Source organism: Entelurus aequoreus, linkage group LG01 (assembly GCF_033978785.1).
Source record: "Entelurus aequoreus isolate RoL-2023_Sb linkage group LG01, RoL_Eaeq_v1.1, whole genome shotgun sequence".
In the NCBI taxonomy this organism is placed as follows: domain Eukaryota; kingdom Metazoa; phylum Chordata; class Actinopteri; order Syngnathiformes; family Syngnathidae; genus Entelurus; species Entelurus aequoreus.
In genome coordinates, this window is record NC_084731.1 from 94,904,540 (window position 1) to 94,930,288 (window position 25,749).

Sequence of the window (25,749 nt, forward strand, 5' to 3'; positions counted from 1 at the left end):
TGTTACATACCAAATCAAACCAAAATGTATTGCTTGGTGGACACAAGATGTTTTGTTTCTATTTTGCAAAATATGAAGTGTTGCATTCAATTACTCTTAGGGAGGGGTACATTTCACATTTCAATAAATACAGTACACATTCCTAGTACCTAGGACTTGATACCAGTACTCACAGTACCAATTTTCAGTATTTAAGTGTGTTCAAATTTGTTAATAAATGTTCATTGTTTAAAATAATCTAAATATTATTTTATCATTTTACATTAAGCTGTACTGTCCTAGTTATCTTTTCTTAAACTCGTGTCTCATTTGCAAGTATTATATAGTAGACATTGCATGCAGTTGCAATTCTAACATTTTTAAATGACAGCGTGCATACATTATTTCGTGTTCCTTTAAACACTAGGTAATGTGGAGAATACATAATTGTTTAAGAATTATTTATCTATTCATAGCCATGTTTGGAGAAGCTAGTACTTTTCCTTTGTATATTCTACCAGTTTCTCTTTGTCCTCAGATGCCTGTTTAGTGTCTTAACCATTGGAATGTGAATACCTCCCCCACCTGTTCCTTATCAGTGTTGCGAGGGGGAGAGGACTATGTGAAACGTTACCATGCATATACCAGTGGTTGTTGTAAGTGCGTGTTGAGTGAGAAGGCGACAAGTCCAGTAGGGCGAGGCAGGTAGGAGAATCCATGATACAAGTCCGTGGGGCTGAGGGAGGCGTCAAGAGGTCCGTGTCCAAAGTGGGGGTCGAGGATCGAGGGAGGCAGTCGGAATCCAGAGGGGGTCCAGGGAAGTGAGGCGCACAGCTAACTTCCAAGACAACGGAGGGAATTCTGAGGAAACAAGGGAAGCGACAAGGTCAAATGAGCGCAAGGGCGGAAGGACACTGAGAGCGAGCAAACAAGGTGAGGAGCCAGAGTTTTTGATTGATTTAAACTTTTATTAGTAGATTGCACAATACAGTACATATTCCGTACAATAGACCACTAAATGGTAACACCCGAATAAGTTTTTCAACTTGTTTAAGTCGGGGTCCACGTAAATCAATTCATGGTACAAATATATACTATCATCATAATACAGTCATCACACAAGTTAATCATCAGAGTATATACATTGAATTATTTACATTATTTACAATCCGGGGGGGTGGGATGAGGAGGGTTTGGTTGATATCAGCACTTCAGTCATCAACAATTGCATCATCAGAGAAATGGACATTGAAACAGTGTAGGTCTGACTTGGTAGGATATGTACAGCGAGCAGAGAACATAGTGAGTTCAGATAGCATAAGAACAAGTATATACATTAGAAATACATTTGATTATTGTCATTTGGTTATTTACAATCCGGGGAGGTGGGATGTGGAGGCGGGAGGGTGTTAGTCAAGTGTGCGGTTTTGAAAGAGGAGGCGTGAAGCTTACTGCAAGCAGAGACTACGTTCCAGAGTCGGGTCTCTGGACACGCTGGCTTTTATGGGGAGTGGTGTCATCAGCAGCAGGTGTGTTGATTGATGATTGCGCACAGCTGTGCAGGCGCGTGGCAGCAGAAGCAGAGCGTGTATGGGCATGTCCTGCGATGCGTGCTGAGGAAAGAAAGTCTGACTGTGCACGCGCCGTAACACATACATTGTAAAGAAACAGGAATGGTGGACCTGGCTGGGAGGAGAGTTTAAAAAAAAAGTCGATCCCAGACGAGGCTCCTATGTGGGAGCCTCAGTCTGGGGCCAGGAAAAAAATTATAGCCACAATAAGCACACATACACATGTTACGACACAGAAATCATGAGACTTGCAACATAAAGGAAGGGGGGGAGCCCTCTGGTGACAAAGCGGAAACCCTCATGGTGCTGCTCCAGCCATCCGTTGCACCTAAGAAGTTAAGCGGGGGCAAAGGCGAGGAGTGGGGGTGGGGTTTTATGTGCATATCTGCAGTTACAGGTGTGTGTGTTATATCTATAGGCTTGGAGTCGCTTTGTAAGTCCACAAATGTTTCTTGTACAGTATTTTAGTCAAGTCATTTACAAAAGGTAAACATGGTTGGTTATAGGCTTTAAGTAGCGAGCAGCTACACAACAGCTAAGGACACAGTAGCACACAAGCTAGACCTACCGTTGTTGTCGATGTGGTATATTTCTGGTCGTGTCGCTCTCCCAGGACAGAGTGACTTGTTGATGGGTGATGAGCCAAGAAAACGCAAACGAGGAATCGTCAAACAAAAAGCTGTATTTGTTTCAGCGAGCCTCAGACCGGAACTGCAGCTTCCAGGAGAAAGAGTATGGGCCTGATTCCTCTCCTCCTGTCTTTTTGGACAACCTTAAATACCTTTTACACAAAGACAGTTACTCTTTGTTGTTCTTGCCTTTGGCCGGGCCAGTTTGGATAACACCCAGTTTGTTTATACAAATGCAGACAACACTTGGGCGTTGTCACTTTGCTAAATGGAGTCGGTTGACTACCAACCCCTGATCTCTACTCCTACCGGTGGGGGCTCTTACCAGTGTTTACACTTCTTCCTAAAATGCAATCGCTGCTATCCTTTAAGTTCCCCAATGTCCTAGGGGAAATAGCCACCACTCTCTGGATGAGCTGTGATGGACAACTGCACCTGAAGCTATCTAAGGGCATATTTCTTTAATAAAATAATCCCCTAAAATATTAAGATTAAGATTAAGATTGCTGTGCCCAAATACAAATGCATGCTAGTTAACAAACATATAAGAAAAATGTACACTGTACAATTGACCTCATTTGTTTGACTATTTTCACTTGATCAATTGTTTTCCAAGATCCCTAACTACAAAATCCTAAAATTATGTGTGATTTTGTGCTGATATATTATAACAGTTGTATCAGTATCAGTACCAGGATATACTCCAATGCAATATCGGTTTTGGAATTGAAAAACTTGTATTGGGACACAATTTCCCATTACAGAATATTTTTATACATACAATAAAATGTATCCACAGCAGCTGAAGCAAAACATAAAGGGAGCCTTTAATATGCATTAGGAAATCATGTCAAATCAAACAGCTTCTGGAACATTTTTTTTTCCAATTTCAAATTTTGTTCAGGATACAGGGAGATTTTATTTTCTAGCAACTCAAATCAGCGGCCACAGATAAGACCTTTAGCTTGTCTGTCTTTGCGCCAGTCGCAAGCTTTAAGGTTTGCGTGCAAGCATGTAGAAATAGTTGATGACCATGGTGAGCTCCGTTTCTGGTGAGGACACCTGCATGGCGCCCAACAACCTGAGATAGGAGACAGCTTAAGGTCATTGTATGTTGTACCATGTTTGCATGACCCTGGTAACTGTATCTATCTTATTACTGTACAGTCATCCCTTGCCACATCCAGACTCGCCTTCAAAAAAACATTGGGGTGGGAGCAATACATTTTTTCAGGGGGGCCATTGCCAAAAGTTGAGTCTGTCTACAACTGATTACTTTGTGTAAGACAAACACTTATATTAATAGTTATTGTAAGGATAATATGTGTTTGAAATGTTATTGTGTCTGACAAATGAAAGAGTTGGCCATTTCTACGGTATTAATGAGATTCTAAAGGACTGGTATTGATTTGATTGTTGATGGGGGCTGAAACCTCTTTCTTGTTTAAAAGCCACATGCAATATTACTGTTCTTTGTTCATGCACATAATAAATATTAGTGTTTTGATGTATTGAATAAACCAATGTAGTATTGGTTGCCAAAGAGTGATTTACTATATTGATATTGACCATCTCATCTGTGCATAAATTATTATATTACCCATACGATATGCACAGATGAGACGTGTCCAAATCAAAACATCATCATAAGTTGTCGTTGGGGGTAGATTTCAGCTTTTTAAAGGGTACCTCAACATGTAAACAGCACAATATATACTTTATTATCATATATAACATTTTTTAAAGGTAATCTAATAACTTATGCATCATGGTTAATATCAAAATATTACATTGAATCACTTTTTGGCAACCAAGACATTGAGTTAATGAATACATCCAAAATGTATTATTATTTATTATATGCATGAGCAAAGAGCAGTTAATATTGTATGTAGCTTCTAAACAAGAAATAGGTTTTAGCCCATCAACATCGGATCAATAACAGTCCTTTACAATCTCATTGATACCCAGAAATGGGTATAGTACCCAAAAATTGTACTCAAGTAAGAGTACCATTACTTTAGAATAATATGACTCGAGTAAAAGTAAAACATAGTCATCAAAATAAATACTTGAGTAAACGTAAGTAAGTAATCCGTGAAAAAAACAGTGCAAGTATTGAGTAACTTGTGAGTAACGTCTAATTTATTTAGTAGCTATTCTTTAATGTTTCTTGGACTACAATTATAGGTGTAAGCGTGCGTGTGTAAAATATAAAAATCAAATACAATTTACTGCAGCGTAACATTTTTACTGACACAGATGACAGCACTTGATATGAATTTTATTTTTATTAGTTTAAGAGTAGGAATTGAAGATTTGACTGCCTTGTCTTTTTTTAAAGTCAGTACGTTTCTATGTACTTAATGAGTCGGATTTGTCAATTACTTATTTCTTCTATTTTCACACCTACTCGTAAAACTATAGTTTCCATTATCGCTAATGTGACTGATGGCCAAACGCAGTGTGCTTCCTGTACACCAGAGAGCGATTGTGGTCATTTCAGCTTTTTTAGCCATGTGGGAATGTAAATACTGTAGAAAAAGAGAATGCTGCATTCTGATAAGCTAGAGCTAGTAACTTTCAAGCTACGGATCTGAAAGATTACTACACATTTCCACTGCTATTTGGTGTTGTTGGTAATGTTTTAATGTGTTTAAATGACACCCGGAGTTATTAGCATCACCCGGAACATACAAAAGTATAGCTATTTTAGTCAACGGTTTTAGGAGGTGTCTGCTTACCAGTTGACTCCAACAGGTGTCATGTCAAAGTGTCTTCCTTGGGAACATTCTGACTCTTGTTAAACAAGTAGTTTTGCATTTTAGCATACCACCGGATTGTTATTGCTTAATAAGTATAATGTCAGGCGCCGTTTGATGGGTGGAATGCAGTCAAACGTCACTAAAGCTTACGTTGGATTGGCACAACAGAGTCATGTGACAGCGTCTGCCAGATGAAGGCTTGCTGACGAATGAAATCCTCTTTGCAAGCCCTAATCAATAGATTACAAGTAATAGTAATACAAATAAATGTAACGATCGGAATAAAACGCAATGTAACGGTGTAAAAGTATACAGTTTCTTCCTCACAAAATATTCAACTAAAAGTAAAAAGTATGTTACATTAAAACCACTCTTACAAGTACAATTGTTTCAAAATGTTACTTAAGTAAAAGTAACAGAGTAAATGTAGCGTGTTATTACCCAACTCTGGTAATGCCAGAGAAATGGGCAACTCTTTCATTCTTTGCCTTAAATTTTTCAAGAGTAACAAAGCGGTGATTCACCATAAACGACAGTATACCAGCACAGACATGTTATGTGTATATGTGTACAGGAGGGGGAGGGATTCAATGTTCAGATGCAGATGAGCTGAGGGGAAAAAGGAGAAAGGTGTTAATGCCTCACAAATTCCTGAAGGTGTCAGAAAGAAGTTTGGCCCCAGCGGCATTCTGTTGCTTAAAATTCCGGTAGGTGGAGAGTGTCTCGACCATCCTAAGGTAACTGTTCACAGTCACCGTCCTTGTAGCTCTTAGACGACCATTCCTGGGTTTAAAAATAACAAAGTGTAAAATATAGCTGCTGAGATATTGCAGTATGGAATCAGTCATCTGCGAAACTCACCACTCTTTGTCCGTATAGGAGCAGGATTCAAACAGTTCTAGGTAGATATTTGAAGTGGAAGCCAGAGGGTGTCTGAAGGGTTGCAACACTGCATAAAGCTAATCATAAACAATAATTAAGGCACACAAAACATGAAGGTGAAAACTATTTGAACAATGAGCCACTGGCACGTCCTAGGCATGTTACCCAAAAGACATTGAAACAACGTTGAGAACTTGTTGCATTAGGTCCTGATGTTGAGCAACTCAAACCCAACATGCTTTTTGGCGACGTTTAATCAATGTTGGGTTCTGACGTTGATTTGACCATTGAATTTTGGTCATTTTCCAACCAATATTCTACAACACATATACAATGTTGAAACAACATGCATTTCTGACAATGTTTAGTCAATATCAGGTTGCGACGTTGACCTGACCATTGAAGTTTGGTCATTTCCCAACCAACAATGTGGATCCAACATTAGACATCAATGTTGTCTCAATTCATAAATATAACTATTTTGCAAAGCTATTTGGAAGTCAGTTTTAAAGGACATGTATGTATAATCAAAGGAGCATCAATATATTGTGCCTGCTGGGCATACTGCTACTGTTATACTACTCAAAATACTACAGTAATTACAATCATGCATGCCGTTAAGCAGGGTACACCACATTGCGTAAGGCCTGAGCGTATTTCACATGATCTTTCACCAGTGGCGGGCCGTGCGTTTCCCACCTAAGCCTTCAGTGATGTTCGACTTCAATGATTGCCTCTCAAAATACCATAATTGATGTCACCAAATGACCATTTTTGGAGAAACACTATACAGGAACACATTTACACCCTACTGTGTATTGAATCGCATCAACAGGATAGGATATGTCTTAATTGTCATTGCACAAGTACAATGAAACTTTGTACAAAACAGATTATTTTCTGTCGCATTTAAAATGCATCAACAATTTAAACATATCTTATGTGGTACTGTCAAAATTAAAATAGTAAAAAACATATTAAAAGTGAAAAAAATTAATATTTTAACTCACAATTTGTGGAACCCATTCGACGCCATACAAGCCAGTGGTACCCCTCGTCGCCGGCTTATTCGAGTGGAATATGTTATATGTGTTTTATGTTGCACGATTGCACCATGAAAAATTCCTAGTTTGTGAACCCGTTCTCAAACAATGGCAATAAAACTATTCTGATTCTGATTCTGATTCTGATTAACTCAGGTCAGACTTTGCCCTTTCTTTGTTTTCGTTCTTTTACTTTAGGCTTTTGTTAATCCGAAAGAAGACAAGGGATGTTAAAGAGGTCAAATTATAATATGTGTCCCTAATTTTTAAACGCTTCCTTGTGGTCTACATAACCGTGATGCAACGGAGAATTGATCAGTTTCCCCACCTCTATATCTGAGGTCCACTGTTGGCCACAGTTAAAGACAATTCAAAAATCACCTCTCCACAGATGTTGTTAAGCGCACTTGTGGCATCGCCATATTCCAGATCCATGTCCATCATGTAGCTTAGCAGGGCCAGGCAGCCACCGGGCTTCAGCACACGGTCGACCACCTTCAGGAAGCGCGGGCGGTCGAACCAGTGGGCCGCCGTCATGGCCACCAGGAGGTCCACCTGTTTCGACTCGAGCGGTAGTTCCTCTGTAGGACACTGCCTACAGACGTGTGGAGAGAGGTTAAAAGGTTTGACAGAGATCATTTTAAAAATCCATTTAATTTGGTTTTTGTACGCCCCACTTTACATATGGTTTGTTTTTTGAAGACAGTTTTTGCCAGAATTGTATACCCTGGTTTTTGCAACCTTTTTAAGTTATTACACATATTCCTCCCCCCTACCCGCTCATCACCAACACGTTTTAAATAAAGGGGGAATTAGTGAGTTAATTCATCATTCAAATACACAGTAGTCCCTCAATGTACGAGTTTAATTGGTTCTGTGACAGAGGTCTCCAAACTAGGTTTGTGCGGTATACCGGTATTGGTATAGTACCGCGATACTATTGAATCATATTCGGTACTATACCGCCTCTGAAGCCTACCGGTCCCCCACCTTCCCGTCCACCCGTCGTCGCCGTCACGTCATTACATTGCTGATTTATGAGCAGAGGATCATGTTCGGCAGCGCGCACACACAAAGTACTTACAAGCAGACACAGTGTGTGGACAGAAAAGGGAGAACGGACGCATTTTGGCTTAAAAACTAACGATAAAAATGAAGCTATAACACTGAAACACCCTCAGGAAGAGGTGCCTTAAGACATCCGCAGTCGGCAGTGTTTTAGCTACTTCTAAATCACTAATCCTCGCCTCCAAATGAAGTAAGTTTCTTACAAGTATCATCCCTGCAGGACGAGGAATAGCCAAACATGCTTCACTACACACTGTAGCTCACCGGCGTCACCGCTAATGACGCCATTCTCGAATGTAAACAAACGCCATTGGTGGATCTACACCTGACATCCACTGTAATGATACCAAGTACAGGAGCGTATCTCGTCAATACTACTATGGTTTTATCTGTATTTTTTAGCATTTTTTAACTTTTATATAATGTTTATAAACTCAGGAAATATGTCCCTGGACACATGAGGACTTTAATATGACCAATGTGTGATCCTGTAACTACTTAGTATCGGTTCAATACCCAAATTTGTGGTATCATCCAAAACTAATGTAAATATGTATATATATATGTGTATGTATATGTATGTATATTTCTGGGGATACGCTCTGGGCCTGCTTGTCAGGCGGGGGTCGGCGCGTCAGGCTACTGCATCTGGGCTGTATGTCTGGAGCTCCTGGGTCCCACCGTCCATCCCTTCCGGGTGCCCGTCTTGGTTGGGGCCTGCTGGGTCTAGTCCCCGCATCCATTGTGGTAGCTTGGTGCTGCAAGGTATTCCGAGGTGCTGCAAGTCGGCCAGCTGCTGGGGTGGTGACCTTGTGTGTCAGCATCAGGGGCGCCGAAAAGGGGGAGTAAAGGAGACGGATTCTAGGGGCCCATGATGGAGGGGGGCCCAGAGAGGCCCCTAATGATGACGAAATTATAATACAGGGGGCCCTGTAAAGATTATTTTCATGGGGCCCAAAATCCCTAGTGGCGCCCCTCGTCAGCATGTCTGTGATCTTCTTTTAATTCTTTGTTTATACATATATATAATTATTTTATTTTGTTTTATTATTATTTTTTTAAATATATTTTATTATTATTGTATTATTATTTTTCCCCCCTCCCTCAGGGGGGGAATCGACAGGGCGGTTGCTGGTTGTTCCATCTCCATCGTTGGGGTCCCTGCGGGTGGGGTGGGTGGTTCCTGTGGCCCCGCACTGGGCGGTCCTGCGGCAGCCGACTTGGGTGGGGTGGCCTGGGGCGGGCCGCGCCGTGCTCTCCGGGGGTAGGGGGTGGGCTCGTGGGGGCCCGGTTGCTGGTGGGGCGGGGGCAGTCTTCCTGTCCGGTTGTGGGGAGTCCCTGGGCCCCCCGGGCGGGGCGTCCCGCCTTTTTGCCCGTGTGGGGTGTGGTCTCTCGCTGGCTTGAGGTCTGGCTGTCCGCTGCTTCTCTCGTGCCCTGTCCTCTGCCGGGCGAGTCTGTCTACGGCCTGCTGCTGGCTCTTCCAGGTGGCACGGTGAGCCGGGCTCTGGGGTTCCTGTCGCTGACCGGCCTGGCTGCGTGGGGCCGGTGGTCCCTGGTTCCCTGGGCGCCACACCTGCTGTTTGTGGGTTGGGCTCTCTGGGTGGCTGGGGCCGTACTCTGGCTCCCACACACACTGGGAGTCAAATATAATGCACATACAAATTCACATACTCACGTACACACCGTTATTCATACATACATACATAGGTACCTACGCTCCCGCATACATACACAAATACAGTACATACCTACATACTCAAAGTTTGTACATCCACACGCACACTCACGGTACAAAACTAATGTAAAGCATCCAAACAGAAGAATAAATGATTATTACATTTTAACAGAAGTGTAGATAGAACATGTTAAAAGAGAAAGTAAGCAGATATTAACAGTAAATGAACAAGTAGATTAATTTTCTACCACTTGTCCCTCATAATTATGACAAAATTATATAATGATAAATGACACAATATGTTACTGCATATGTCAGCAGACTAATTAGGAGCCTTTGTTTGTTTACTTAATGAAATTAAACAATGGATGTCCGCTAACTTTTTGCAACTCAACGCTAAGAAAACGGAAATGCTGATTATCGGTCCTGCTCAACACCGACATCTATTTAATAATACCACCTTAACATTTGACAACCAAACAATTAAACAAGGTGACTCTGTAAAGAATCTGGGTATTATCTTCGACCCAACTCTCTCGTTTGAGTCGCACATTAAGAGTGTTACTAAAACGGCCTTCTTTCATCTCCGTAATATCGCTAAAATTCGTCCCATTTTGTCCACAAGCGATGCTGAGATCATTATCCATGCGTTCGTTACATCTCGTCTCGATTACTGTAACGTTTTATTTTCGGGCCTCCCTATGTCTAGCATTAAAAGATTACAGATGGTACAAAATGCGGCTGCTAGACTTTTGACAAAAACAAGAAAGTTTGATCATATTACGCCTATACTGGCTCACCTGCACTGGCTTCCTGTGCACCTAACATGCGACTTTAAGGTTTTACTACTTACGTATAAAATACTACACGGTCAAGCTCCTGCCTATCTTGCCGATTGTATTGTACCATATGTCCCGGCAAGAAATCTGCGTTCAAAGAACTCCGGCTTATTAGTGATTCCCAGAGCCCAAAAAAAGTCTGCGGGCTATAGAGCGTTTTCTATTCGGGCTCCAATACTATGGAATGCCCTCCCGGTAAAAGTTAGAGATGCTACCTCAGTAGAAGCATTTAAGTCTCATCTTAAAACTCATTTGTATACTCTAGCCTTTAAATAGACTCCCCTTTTAGACCAGTTGATCTGCCGTTTCTTTTCTTTTCTTTTCTACTCTGCTCCAAACCCGGGGTGGACCGCTAGCCTGTTCATCAGATGGGGACATCTCTACGCTGCTGACTCGTCTCCACTCGGGATGGTTCCTGCTGGCCCCACTATGGACTGGACTTTCGCTGATGTGTTGGACTTTCACAATATTATGTCAGACCCACTCGACATCCATTGCTTTCGGTCTCCCCTAGAGGGGGGGGTTACCCACATATGCGGTCCTCTCCAAGGTTTCTCATAGTCATTCACATTGACGTCCCACTGGGGTGAGTTTTCCTTGCCCGTATGTGGGCTATGTACCGAGGATGTCGTTGTGGCTTGTACAGCCCTTTGAGACACTTGTGATTTAGGGCTATATAAATAAACATTGATTGATTGATTGATACTAAATGACAAGTTGTCTTGTATGTTCACTATTTTATTTAAGGACTAAATTGCAATAAGAAACATATGTTTAATATGTTTTTTTTTTGTTAAAATAAAGCCAATAATGCTATTTAAACAAGTACCGAAAAGTATCAAAATATATTTTGGTACCGGGACAACACTACTCCAAACACATGCCTGTGAATGTTCTCATTCATCCAGCTCATTGTCATCTCAGGGCATTCAATCGATCACAACTGGACTGTTTGGTCCGTCTCAGAAAGACAAACCAAACAGTCAATCAGTCAAACAGTCCACCAAACAGCGATCAAGAGACTCCAAACACATGCATCCCAAATGAATATAAATAACAACTTTAACGCGTAACATGTCTTTTAAAAAGAAAAAAGAAACTTTTTGGATAAGAAATCGTATATGAAAAACAAAACAATAGCATGCAGTGCGAACAACTACGTTTTATTATTTCATGAAGTAATGTAATAACATTCATAGCTCTGTCAAACAGTCGGCAGCTTCCTCATATTTTTATGGATAAATCTCCCGTTCGGATATTATTTTAACATTCATGGCTGGCGTTATCAACTCCATTCCGTTTCAGTATGGTGCAGACTAGCAGTTATACACTTCAACTGCTTCAAGATAATGCTAGTGAATCGGTTTACATGTTTTGGTCGGATCTTACAGGGTTCACTTTGACATTTGCTACACCAGAGGTGCTTGTAACTCACATTTTTTTGAGTATAACAATTAGCTGAACGACAGCTCTTATCTCAAAACACTCTTAAGATGGGGTACTCTTAAGTTTAGGCACTAGTGTGTTTCACATTGTTTTCTGTTATTATTTGTGGTATATCTGGGATGGATTAGGTACTCTTAATGAGTAAAACTGCTCTAGTTTCCGTCCGATTCGTACTTCGTCTAAATATTTGAAACAGATTATTAACAAAAAACGAGGTCATGCAATGTTGCCAAGTCCGTTCAATATAAAGCAACTTTGGGCTTGTGTTTTTACTAAGTCGTTTACCAAGTTGAGTTTTTTTCACGTGGTTGCTTATTTGGGCTTGCTTTTCTGCCCCCCACAATAAAGCAAAACTGGTGCACTTGTAGGTAGTTCGACCTTTTTACACAAGTGTAAGCCCCGTGCCTTTATCCCATTCCGCACGGGGACGCGACCGCTGGTCATCCGCATGAGAGGCTAGTGTGCTGACCAACGAGCTAAAAGCCCGCTGGCATTCGTTACACAGTACGGTTCCTTGTTATCGTGTTCCTGGTGGACGTCGCACAATTCCAAACACACTCACGCAATTGGCACATGTGCAACTACGCCAGAACCCCAAAATAATAATAATATTTTTTTAGGGCGTTTTTTTAAAACTCAAAGATGCTTTACAGTAAAATAATAATAAAAAAATATATAATAAAAAATACATATATTTTTGAAGGAGATTAAAATTAAAATAATTAGTGAGAATTTGTGGGAGTAAGTGGGGAAAACTTCATTAAAATACTATTTAAAATACATATATCAAGTATAACGGGAGAAAAAAAGAGGACAGGACAGGATCCGACCTCACATAGAAAATGTCTCAAGGCTGTCCTGCCTCACGGGTTTCATTCCTCATGTTAATACCAAGGAGCACTAAAGAGCTAAAAATAGCCATTCACATAACTTGTTAGATAATAATCAGTGCTTTTGATCATCTTGGTGAATTTATTGATCTACCTCAACACACAATGATGTCAAAATACACCCTACAAATTCCCTTTGAAATAATCATGCGATGCAAAAAGAGTTACAGAGGCACCAAAGTTACTTGGGTTCTATGACAGAGCTCTTAACTCCAGATCAGTGGTTCTTACCCTTGTTGGAGGTACCGAACCCCACCAGTTTCATATGCGCATTCACCGAAACCTTCTTTAGTCAAAAATAAAAAATAAAACATTTTCAAATTCAAGACAAAGTTATATGTTTTTGGTAACACTTTAGTATGGGGAACATATTCTAAGTAACAAAGACTTAATTTAGAGTTTTTTGGACACTAGGGGAACATATTCTAAGTAACAAAGACTTAATTTAGAGTTATTTGGTTAGGGTTAGGGTTAGAGGGTTAGGGTCAGGGTTAGAGGGTTAGGGTTATAATAAGGCCATGCCGAATAAGGCATTAATAAGTACTTAATAATGATTAGTTAAGAGCCAATATGTTACTAATTTGCATGTTAATAAGCAACTAATTAATGGTGAATATGTTCCCCATAATAAAGTGTTACCATGTTTTATTACTGGTGCATAAAATGAACCGTGCATGAACATCACCTTGTTCAAAGAACAAAACCAACACAGTGCATAAACTCACAACAAATTACACACCTGCAAATCAGTGTGACTTCTGCTGTTGCCGTATCCGTAATACGCCGATAGGGAGAAGTTTGTATTTACACGATGAGTCGGTGTGTCTTGACCTCCGCCGAACCCCTGAGCCCGACTCAACGAACCCCTAGGGTTCGATCGAACCCAGGTAAAGAACCACTGCTCCAGACACTTAAATCAACCTATCCCATTGAAATGAATTAAGTTCAATTTATTGGTTCTTGCCCCCCAAAACAGCACATTTTTAACATGTAACATTTTTTTTAAATGAAAAATAACTTTTGGATAAGAACTATTGTATAAAAACAGTACAAAAGAATGTACTACAAAAAAGTACAGTAGTTTTAAGAGGCAAATTTTAAAGTAGTAAAGTTTTGCAGTTTATTCTGCATAATAAAATAATGCTAACACTTTAGTATGGGGAACATATGAACCATTAATTAGGGTTAAGGTTAGGGTTAGGGTTGGGGTTGGGGTTGGGGCTAGGGTTAGGGAAGACTCTTAGTTAAAGGCCTACTGAAAGCCACTACTACCGACCACGCAGTCTGATAGTTTATATATCAATGATGAAATCTTAACATTGCAACACATGCCAATACGGCCGGGTTAACTTATAAAGTGCAATTTTAAAATTCCCTCGAAATATTCTGCTGAAAACGTCTTGGTATGATGACGTTTGCGCTTGACGTCACGGATTTTAGCGGACATATTGGGACACCATTGTGGCCAGCTATTAAGTCGTCTGTTTTCATCACAAAATTCCACAGTATTCTGGACATCTGTGTTGGTGAATCTTTTGCAATTTGTTTAATGAACAATGGAGACAGCAAAGAAGAAAGCTGTAGGTTGGAAGCTGCGTATTAGCGGCCGGCTGCAGCAACACAACCAGGAGGACTTTGAGTTGGATAGCAGACGCGCTACCGTGAGTACGCAGCTTTGGCTTCCAAACATTTGATCGCTTGCCCGTACGTGCGTGCCGCTAGGTGCATGTCACGTACGTAATTTTGGGGAAATATATGTGCTGTATGAACTTTACGGAGGTGAACGGTACTTTGGGCTGTGGGATTGAGTGTGTTGTGCGGGTGTTTGAGTTGTATTGGCGGGTTATATGGACGGGAGGGGGGAGGTGTTTGTTATGCGGATTAATTTTTGGCATATTTAATATAAGCCTGGTTGTGTTGTGGCTAATAGAGTATATATATGTCTTGTGTTTATTTACTGTTTTAGTCATTCCCAGCTGAATATCAGGTCCCACCCGCCTCTCACAGCATCTTCCCTATCTGAATCGCTTCCACTGCCCTCTAATCCTTCACTCTCACTTTCCTCATCCACAAATCTTTCATCCTCGCTCAAATTGATGGGGTAATCGTCGCTTTCTCAGTCCGAATCGCTCTCGCTGCTTGTGGCCATGATTGTAAACAATGTGCAGATGTGAGGAGCTCCACAACCTGTGACGTCACACTACTTCCGGTACAGGCAAGGCTTTTTTATCAGCGACCAAAAGTTGCGAACTTTATCGTCGATGTTCTCTACTAAATCCTTGCAGCAAAAATATGGCAATATCGCGAAATGATCAAGTATGACACATAGAATGGACCTGCTACCCCCGATTAAATAAGAACATTTCATTTCAGTAGGCCTTTAATGGCTTACTGGTTGTATAATAAGGCCATGCAGAATAGGGTATTAATATGTACTTACTAAGTACTTAATAAGTACTTAGTAAGTACCTAATAATGACTAAATAACAGCCAATATGTTACTAATTTGTTAATTAATGGTTCATATGTTCCCCATACTAAAGTGTTACCAAAATGATATATGTATATGTAGTTTTACTTTTACTGTACAATTAAGCCGGCTTTCACACATGTGGTGTGCCTGCCAGTGTCACAAAGTGTTGGTGACGAACCCCAAGATGCAGAGACGGCAGGCTTGGTGCAGGAAAACATCATTTAATGTCCAAAATAAAGGTAACACACAAACCAGGAACTAGGAGACAGGAAACAGGATACCAGGAAAACAGGAAACAAGGAACTAGAAGACAGCTCACAGCATACCGGAAACGGCTAACAGCTATCCGGATTCAGCACACAGGTAGTAGCTACAGCGACAACGACAATAACATTAGCAGGTCTAAATAGCAGCCGGCTGATTGACACCAGGTGTGGCCAGGTGCCAATCAGCCGCAGCTGAGGGGAGACAGCGCTCAGGGTGAAAAGCAGGAAACTGAACCAAAATAAGAGAGGGAAAACCAAAACATAACTAAACTGTCAGTGACAAACCTGACAGCCAGGTTTGTTTTGAAAGAACTGGTTGATAGGGTTCTTTTGTGACAGCTGGAGGTACCAGTTGTATAAAAGTAAAAACGTAAACGTGTCACTGCCGAGAGGTCTTTAATCATGGGCTGTATGTACAAGTTCAAATTGGTACCATTGGCCCTAAAATCCAGATTACCCTGCATTCCACCTGGACCAGCCCTATTTACAGTATGTCTCACCTGTACTTCACATTTGGGCACGCACTATTAGCCTGAGCCACGTCCAGCTGGGCAGGACTAATGTCTGTCCCAACAACCTGGTCAAAGAAGGGGGCCAAGAGTAGAGTCCCCTGACCGCAACCGCATCCAACATCCACTGCGAGGTTGAACTTCTTTTCCACCTGAAAAAAATAAAAATACAAGAAACATCAAATAAGTGTGCTTTTCATGTTACGTGTGCATCCAAAGTAAACAAGCTGCATTTGAATAGTTTGCATAAGATCATTCCAATGGCTGTTCACATTTACAAACATACCTTTGTTTTCATTAAGTCCATAATCCTTGTCACCATTTCTTCAGGTGTTACTCTGTACTGCAGGTAAACAGCAGCATGCTCGCTTTCTTCAAACAATCTCACCGCCATGTTTGCTATAGAATAAACTCGATGAGCTTGTTGTTCCATGTTAGCCGAATACATTAAGATAGGTGGAGGGTTGTCATTTTCTCTTATTTGCATATGCATTTGCATTGAATTTACAGTAGATGTCAGTATAAGAACATGTATGGTTGGTGCTTTTCTTGTGGGGTTATGTTAAAAGTGTCAAGATTACAAGTTGTTTTTTTTAAACCAAAACACACAACACCACCTATGGCTGGCATAGGTTACCAGCACTGGTTTAAGCAAACAGATTTACCAGAAAAAACAACTTTCTATAGTTGTTTCAATTAGACTTTGTCAAGCAATTCCACACGGAACCAATGGAATGTTGGCTTTCATTCCTGTCAATCGCAGCTGGCTTGTCACATGCAAAGATATTTGTAGGAAATATTGAAAAAACTGATGCAATGGCCGCGGGTTTGCCCCGACCATCAATCACTCCAAACACCGCCCCTAGAGCTGCCCTACCTTGTCATTGACAATCTTCAAATACCACTGTAGTTCGTTTGTGCTGTTATGGTTGGTTTGTGTCAGGAACTCGCATGGCTGCAGTTGCAGTGACCCCAAGATGCAGGAACCAGGAGAGCGAGGATAAGGTAAGAGGATTTTAATATACAACACAGAGAAGGAAGCAGTCGTGCATGTAAGGTTCTTTAACATCAATCAATCAATCAATCAATGTTTATTTATATAGCCCTAAATCCCAAGTGTCTCAAATGGATGCACAAGCCACAACGACATCCTCGGTACAGAGCCCACATAAGGGTAAGGAAAAACTCACCCCAGTGGGACGTCGATGTGAATGACTATGAGAAACCTTGGAGAGGACCGCATATGTGGGTAACCCCCCCCCCGCTAGGTTTAGACCGAAAGCAATGGATGTCGAGTGGGTCTGACATAATATTGTGAAAGTCCAGTCCATAGTGGATCCAACATATCAGCGAAAGTCCAGTCCATAGTGGACCCAACATAATAGTGAGAGTCCAGTCCATAGTGGGGCCAGCAGGAGACCATCCCGAGCGGAGACGGGTCAGCAGCGCAGAGATGTCCCCAACCGATGCACAGGCGAGCGGTCCACCCCGGGTCCCGACTCTGGACAGCCAGCACTTCATCCATGGCCACTGGACCCGTGTAACTCCCCCTCCACAAGGGAGAGAGGGGCAGAGGAGAAAAGAAAAGAAACAGCAGATCAACTGGTCTAAAAAGGGGGTCTATTTAAAGACTAGAGTATACAAATGAGTTTTAAGATGGGACTTAAATGCTTCTACTGAGGTAGCATCTCAACATAAGCAATCCTCGCGCACTGAGCACTCGAATGATGTCTTTCATGCTTGTCAATCACAGCTGGCTCGCTACACGGGAATGCTTGATGGCTGAAACAAATTATTTTCGGGCCTCCCTACATGTAGCATGAAAAGATTACTGTCACGGCGCGGATTCGAACCCACTTCCCTCCTGCAACTGAGTGTCACAGTTCCTCCTCTGGCTGCTCGCCCGGACACGCCCCCACTCACGCTGAGCGCAGCATGCCCACGCAGCGACAAGCCTGCTGACAATCGGCAATCTGCACACCTGGGACTGATGAGGGGGCGAGCTGGATAAAGGACCAGTGGACCCAAAGATCCAGGCGGGAACTAAGTTTCTCTATGGTGTACCTACCCCCCGTCGCCCTGAAAGTGGGCTGTGCGTCTCACTTCTCCCTGGAGCTCCCTCTGGACTCTGACTGCCTCCTGCGTTTCTCGACTACTCGCTCGCCCCCGCACTCTGACGTCTCTCTCTGCCCCACGGACCTCACGTGAATCTAGGATCCCTTCTGTGTTGCCCTCTTTGGTTTTGTCTGCTTCCTCATTCAACATTTACGGTAACACTCAACAGCTAATCTACACACATAGTCACACACATACGCTCTTGGATTTTTGTCACACACCATTCTATAGTTTATTAGTATTGTTTTGTATTATATATATATACTGTATATTGACTATATATATAATAAATCATTGAACATTACTGCCCTCTGGTGTCTGTTGCCGTCATCTCCCCTTAGTCAAACACAACAATTACAGTTGGTACAAAATGCGGCTGCTATACTTTTGACAAGAACAAGAAAGTTTGATCATATTACGCCTATACTGGCTCACCTGCACTGGCTTCCTGTGCACTTAAGATGTGACTTTAAGGTTTTACTACTTACGTATAAAATACTAAACGGTCTCGCTCCATCCTATCTTGCTGATTGTATTGTACCATATGTACCAGCCGGACATCTGGATTCAAAAAATTCCGGCTTATTAGTGATTTCCAGAGCCCAAAGAAAGTCTGCGGGCTTTAGAGCATTTTGTATTCGGGCTCCAGCTACTGAGCTCCTGAGAGCGGCCCATTCTTTCACAAATGTTTGTAGAATCAGTCTCCATGCCTAAGTGCTTGATTTTATACACTTGTGGCCGGGCCAAGTTATTAGGACACCTGATTCTGATCATTTGGATGGGTGGCCAAATACTTTTGGCAATATAGTGTATTTTCCGCAGGTATTGTGGTAGTCTGGCTAACTTACGCTTTGTTCCATGAACTTGCGGCATTTTGTGTTATGCATGTGTTTCGTGTATTTGGGTGTGTTCTTTGAAAAAATGGCAGTATGTGTTTTTGATCCGACAGTTTTGATGTAATGGCAGCATTTTTTTTCTCCATTGAGCATTGGACTCCGCCAAGGCTGCCCTTCGTCGTCGATTCTGTTCATAATTTTTACGGACAGAATTTCTAGGCGCAGTCAGGGCGTTGAGGGGATCCGGTTTGGTGGCTGCAGGTTTAGGTCTCTGCTTTTTGCAGATGATGTGGTCCTGATGGCTTCATCTGGCCAGGATCTTCAGCTCTCACTGGATCGGTTCTCAGCCGAGTGTGAAGTGACTGGGATGAGAATCAGCACCTCCAAGTCCGAGTCCATGGTTCTCGCCCGGAAAAGGGTGGAGTGCCATCTACGGGTTGGGGAAGAGATATTGCCCCAAGTAGAGGAGTTCAAGTACCTTGGAGTCTTGTTCATGAGTGAGGGAAGAGTGGATCGTGAGATCGACAGGCGGATTGGTGTGGCGTCTTCAGTAATACGGACTCTGTATCGATCCGTTGTGGTGAAGAAGGAGCTGAGCCGGAAGGCAAAGCTCTCAATTTACCGGTCAATCTACGTTCCCATCCTCACCTATGGTCATGAGCTTTGGGTTATGACCGAAAGGACAAGATACAAGTGCCCGGAATGAGTTTCCTATGCCCGGTGGCGGGGCTCTCCCTTAGAGATAGGGTGAGAAGCTCTGTCATATCCGGGAGGAGTCGCTGCTTCTCCACATCGAGATGAGGTGGTTCAGGCATCTGGTCAGGATGCCACCCAAAGGTCTCTCCAGAGGGAGGTGTTTAGAGCACATTCTACCGGTAGGAGGCCACAGTGAAGCCCCAGGACACGTTGGGAAGACTATGTCTCCCGGCTGGCCTGGGAAAGCCTCCTGATCCCCCGGGAGGAGCTGGACGAAGTGGCCGAGGAGAGGGGAAGTCTGGACTTCCCTGTTTAGGGTGCTTCCCCCGCGACCCGACCTCGGATAAGCGGAGGAAAATGGATGGATGGATAGATGGATGTTTTTTTTAATTGTTTGTTTCTGGTTTTGGATCTTTTCTGTGTCTCGGAGCGTTTGCAACCGTACAATGCACCTTTAAAATGCATCATGAAACCACTCAACAATGCGAGAGTACAGAGATGTGCAGGGCGTTGTGGGAGTGGGAGTTAGATGGATGGTATTGATATCAAATCCCACTTCCCTCTGGACATTACAGCAGGTAAGAAGAGCATGCCGCAGCTGCTCGGTGAAAGGTGAGAATTTCAGGAAATTGTGTACAAGCCCAGCAATTTATTTCTTTTATGACGTGAGTTCGTTGTTTGCTTTCTGCCAGCCAAACACTCCATCTCAAATCTTGATCCATTGCAGCTCCGGTTGAGATGCAAATATGAAAGGAAGGCCAGTAATCCTACTCTGGGCTGAGAGAGGTAAGTATTGGCTTTGATGGCTAAAATGGATTAAACAGATTATATTAAAAGGCCATTTTAATTGAACCAATAAATCCTGATTCTGCCCCCGTAAGATAACTGATAAACGGGCCGATAGAGTATATAGGTCAGGATGGGGGTGTTCTGTGGTCATTTACACGGCGTAAAAACAGTCCAAGTTGCATGAATTGTCTCCACCAGCTTTTATCTTTTTCATTTGACTAATATTATTTCTTCTTTCGGTAGCGAACCCCGTCACGTATCCGTGCCCTACAACAGTGTTTTTTAGTGTACTGTGATATACAGTCTGGTGTGCCGTGCGAGATGATGTCATTTCACCTAATTGGGTAAAAAATATTTTTTTTGCAACCGATACGGGCATCTACATCAACTATATGATTTGCCTGAGAAGCTGGACAGGACAAAAAAAATAAAAAAAAAATAAAAAAATAAATACATTTTTGCAAACCAGTAACTATAATCCGCAAATAATGTGCCGAATTACCTCCGAATTTGGGAGCTTGGGGGGGGGGGGGCGGGGTTGAGGTGGGTGGGGTTTTGGGGGGGCGGGGTTTGGTGGTAGCGGGGGTGTATATTGTAGCGTCCCGGAAGAGTTAGTGCTGCAAGGGTTTCTGGGTATTTGTTCTGTTGTGTTTATGTTGTGTTACGGTGCGGATGTTCTCCCGAAATGTGTTTGTTATTCTTGTTTGGTGTGGGTTCCCAGTTTGGCGCATATTTGTAACAGTGTTAAAGTTGTTTATACGCCCACCCTCCGTGTGACCTGTATGGCAGTTGACCACTTATGTGTGTGTAAAAGCCGCATATATAATGTGACTGGGCTGGCACGCTTTTTTTTATGGAGGAAAAGCGGACGTGACGACAGGTTGTAGAGGACGCTAAAGGCAGCGTCTTTAAGGCACGCCCCCAATATTGTTGTCCAGGTGGAAATCGGGAGAAATTCGGAAGAATGGTTGCCCTGGGAGATTTTCGGGTGGGGCACTGAAATTCGGAATTCTCCCGGGAAAATCGGGAGGGTTGGCAAGTATGGAACTGGCTGCAAAGTAAACAAAAAACAGAATGCTGGATGACAGCAAAGACTTACAGCGTGTGGAGCAGCAGACGGCGTCCACAAAGTACATCCGTACATGACATGACAATCGACAACAAAATAGGAGTGCAAGACAAGAACTAAAACACTACACACAGGAAAACACCAAAAAGCTCAAAATAAGCCACGGCGTGATGTGACAGGTGGTGACATTACACCTACTTTGAGACAAGAGCTCATGCATGGTTGGTTATGGTTTGAATTCATATCCAACAATTGCGAGAACGACTTTTTACCGTCAATATCGGCTGCTGAGTTTCATTTTTTTGTGTTTTCTGCTAGTGGTGTGCCTCGGGATTTTTTCAATGAAAAACATGTGCCTTGGCTCAAAAAAGGTTGAAAAACACTGCCCTACAACCCCATCAAGTCTCTCAAGTTGGATTTAAGAAGCTGAAACAATCTTATCGCTGTTGGAAATGTACAGTTAATGACCTGAAAAATGCAACACCGCCAGCGCTTTTGTGAAGTGCTCCGAGCACACCGCTTTTTACGACGAACCCAGCGATGCTACGGATCTGAAAGTCTCAAAGGCTGCCAGCGTTTTTAGCTCGCTCCCAGCCCTCTTTACCCTTTGCACCATTTCCTCCTCCTACACCTGTCTTCCCCTCGCCACGCTCGTTATTGACGGTGTCCAGTTGAAAGAGAGCATGATAGCCCTGACCTTTCCGTCCGAGCTCGTTAGCAACGTGAATTCGTTAAGCGCCAGTGTTTAATTAGCAGCGGGACTGCAGTCAAGGAGGGGTCTGGGACCTCCGTGAGCGTTGACATGGATCGATGGCCATGAGGGAGCCTAAAGGTCCTGCAGCACAGGACTTTTTGCGAGCTTGGAAGGAAACTTCAGGCTTGACTGAAACCACGCCTGATCATGAACATGAAACATATGCAGAGTTTGTATTTGTAGGCAGTTCCACCGAATCAGTACCATTTGCTAGTTGTAACTCTTAATATAAACTTACATTTGTAGTTAGCATGGCTTATTGCAGGGGTCCCAAAACGACTGCCCATGTCCAAAATCCGGCCCGCAGTATTCCCAAGTTAAAAAAAATATATATATACATATATACAAACCCCGTTTCCATATGAGTTGGGAAATTGTGTTAGATGTAAATATAAACGGAATACAATGATTTGCAAATCCTTTTCAACCCATATTCAGTTCAATGCACTACAAAGACAATATATTTGATGTTCAAACACATAAACTTTATTTATTTTTTGCAAATAATAATTAACTTAGCATTTCATGGCTACAACATTTGCCAAAGTAGTTGGGAAAGGGCATGTTCACCACTGTGTTACATGGCCTTTCCTTTTAACAACACTCAGTAAACGTTTGGGAACTGAGGAGACACATTTTTGAAGCTTCTCAGGTGGAATTCTTTCCCATTCTTGCTTGATGTACAGCTTAAGTTGTTCAACAGTCCGGGGGTCTCCCTTGTGCTATTTTAGGCTTCAAATTGCGCTACACATTTTCAATAGGAGACAGGTCTGGACTACAGGCAGGCCAGTCTAGTACCCGCACTCTTTTACTATGAAGCCACGTTGATGTAACACGTGGCTTGGCATTGTCTTGCTGAAATAAGCAGGGGCGTCCATGGTAACGTTGCTTGGATGGCAACATATGTTGCTCCAAAACCTGTATGTACCTTTCAGCATTAATGGCGCCTTCACAGATGTGTAAGTTACCCATGTCTTGGGCACTAATACACCCCCATACCATCACAGATGCTGGCTTTTCAACTTTGCGCCTATAACAATCCGGATGGTTCTTTTCCTCTTTGGTCCGGAGGACACGACGTCCACAGTTTCCAAAAACAATTTGAAATGTGGACTCGTCCGACCACAGAACACTTTTCCACTTTGTATCAGTCCATCTTAGATGAGCTCAGGCCCAGCGAAGCTGACGGCGTTTCTGGGTGTTGTTGATAAACGGTTTTCGCCTTGCATAGGAGAGTTTTAACTTGCACTTACAGATGTAGCGACCAACTGTAGTTACTGACAGTGGGTTTCTGAAGTGTTCCTGAGCCCATGTGGTGATATCCTTTACGCACTGATGTCGCTTGTTGATGCAGTACAGCCTGAGGGATCGAAGGTCACGGGCTTAGCTGCTTACGTGCAGTGATTTCTCCAGATTCTCTGAACCCTTTGATGATATTACGGAGCGTAGATGGTGAAATCCCTAAATTCCTTGCAATAGCTGGTTGAGAAAGGTTTTTTTTTAAACTGTTCAACAATTTGCTCACGCATTTGTTGACAAAGTGGTGACCCTCGCCCCATCCTTGTTTGTGAATGACTGAGCATTACATGGAATCTACTTTTATACCCAATCATGGCACCCACCTGTTCCCAATTGGCCTGTTCACCTGTGGGATGTTCCAAATAAGTGTTTGATGAGCATTCCTCAACTTTATCAGTATTTATTGCCACCTTTCCCAACTTCTTTGTCACGTGTTGCTGGCATCAAATTCTAAAGTTAATGATTATTTGCCAAAAAAAAAGGTTTATCAGTTTGAACATCAAATATGTTGTCTTCGTAGCATATTCAACTGAATATGGGTTGAAAATGATTTGCAAATCATTGTATTCCGTTTATATTTACATCTAACACAATTTCCCAACTCATATGGAAACGGGGTTTGTACTACTATTTTGCACTGAAGTCGATGTTATTTTCCCCCTGTAGACATCGAAACCAGCGGAGGTGCTAACCACATATTGTGTGTATGTGCGTTCTGATTACTCATTGCAGATAATAATTGTTGCTTTATGTGCGTTTTATGTGTCAAGATGTTCATATTTAAGTTTGTATTGAACGCCATTTTAATATGGGAACAACGTGGCCTGTTTTATTCGCTAGTCACCACTAGAGGGTGCTAAAATTCCATTTAATTATTTGTGTCATGTCATATTGTATTTTGTATTTTTCTATTTTCTATTTCATAAATATGTAAAAAAGGATGATGTTGGCTAAAAACCAAGTTAAAAATATGTTGTATTGAATTAATTGTAATACCAGTAAAGATAAAAGCAAGTTAAAACCACTATACGATCACACGAAAAAAAGTATACTGTTAAAAACCATTGTATTAAGTTACATCTGTAATTGCATATCATGTAATTGTAAAAATATGAAAATGTTATGTACTTGAGCAGACTTCCTGAACTCTGCTAATGACATCGAAACCAGCGGAGGTGCGTTCTGATCGCTCATTGCAGCTACCAGTAAAGAACCACATCATCCAATCCAGCCTGTGTGTGGGTTCTTGGCAGGACGGGTACACAGCAGTTACACACATATATATATATATATATATATATATATATATATATATATATATATATATATATATATATATATATATATATATATATATATATATATATATATATATATATATAATTTTGTATTCATTTATTTTTATTATTTTTTGAATCTTTCCTTTCGAATCCATTTTCTACCGCTTGTTACTCTTGGTGTCTCCTAGCCAGTCAGGCAAATCAAATTGTCTCAAAATGCATTTTCCCATCGATAACGTGACCACAGAACTTTCCTCCAGAAGGTCTCAGATGAAACAAAAAATTCAGCTGTTTGGCCACAATACCCAACAATATGTTTGGAGGAGAAAAGGTGAGGCCTTTAGTCCCAGGAACACCATTCCTACCGTCAAGCATGGTGGTGGTAGTATTATGCTCTGGGCCTGTTTTGCTGCCAATGGAACTGGTGCTTTACAGAGAGTAAATGGGACAATGAAAAAGGAGGATTATGTCAGGTTCAAACACTGATGACATCTATTAAACAAGACAAGAAGCAAAGAATCAAACAGAGGCAGAATTCAATTTGCTCAATTGAGGAGAAACGTGTCAACCTGTAACCTCTTACAGTGTCACCCGTGCTCTGGTGAAAGATTGTATGCCACCTCTTTTTATTTGGACTTTCCCTGTTTACATAACAACATCTGTTTCTAAAGGAATGGGGAGTATGTAAACAGTCGTTGTTTTCGGTCACATTAGCACAAAAGAAAAAGATGCCTCGGGGTTGGGCTGGTCCTGGATTCAGCTTGGGCAAGTCTTGGATCACAATAGATAAGCCCCCCTCCTGTCTCTTCCCATCGTACACAATGGAACTTTCCAAGCCTTTGCTTGGTGCAACAAAGACAGCTCTCATCTGTTCAC

At 42.0% G+C, this 25,749-nt stretch overlaps 1 protein-coding gene across 1 annotated transcript; it reads right to left on the bottom strand.

Moving 5' to 3' along the window:
• Positions 1–3,083: 3,083 nt before the first annotated feature.
• Positions 3,084–16,429, bottom strand: LOC133659882 (uncharacterized). The gene is made up of 6 exons (XM_062062714.1): positions 16,322–16,429; positions 16,027–16,187; positions 7,251–7,464; positions 5,806–5,903; positions 5,590–5,727; positions 3,084–3,260 (listed from the first exon to the last, which is right to left on the bottom strand). Exons 1-6 carry the CDS (start codon positions 16,427–16,429, stop codon positions 3,173–3,175), a joined length of 807 nt encoding a protein of 268 aa, XP_061918698.1. The 3' UTR covers positions 3,084–3,172.
• Between the last annotated feature and the right edge of the window lie 9,320 nt (positions 16,430–25,749).

Excerpts from the sequence above, each read along its gene's own strand:
- LOC133659882 (XM_062062714.1), bottom strand. The coding sequence starts at position 16,429 with ATGGCGGTGAGATTGTTTGAAGAAAGCGAGCATGCTGCTGTTTACCTG. Across the intron at positions 16,188-16,321 it reads TGGACTTAATGAAAACAAAG|GTGGAAAAGAAGTTCAACCT; the intron begins GTATGTTTGTAA and ends TATTTTTTTCAG. Across the intron at positions 7,465-16,026 it reads TGCCCAAATGTGAAGTACAG|GCAGTGTCCTACAGAGGAAC; the intron begins GTGAGACATACT and ends ACACGTCTGTAG.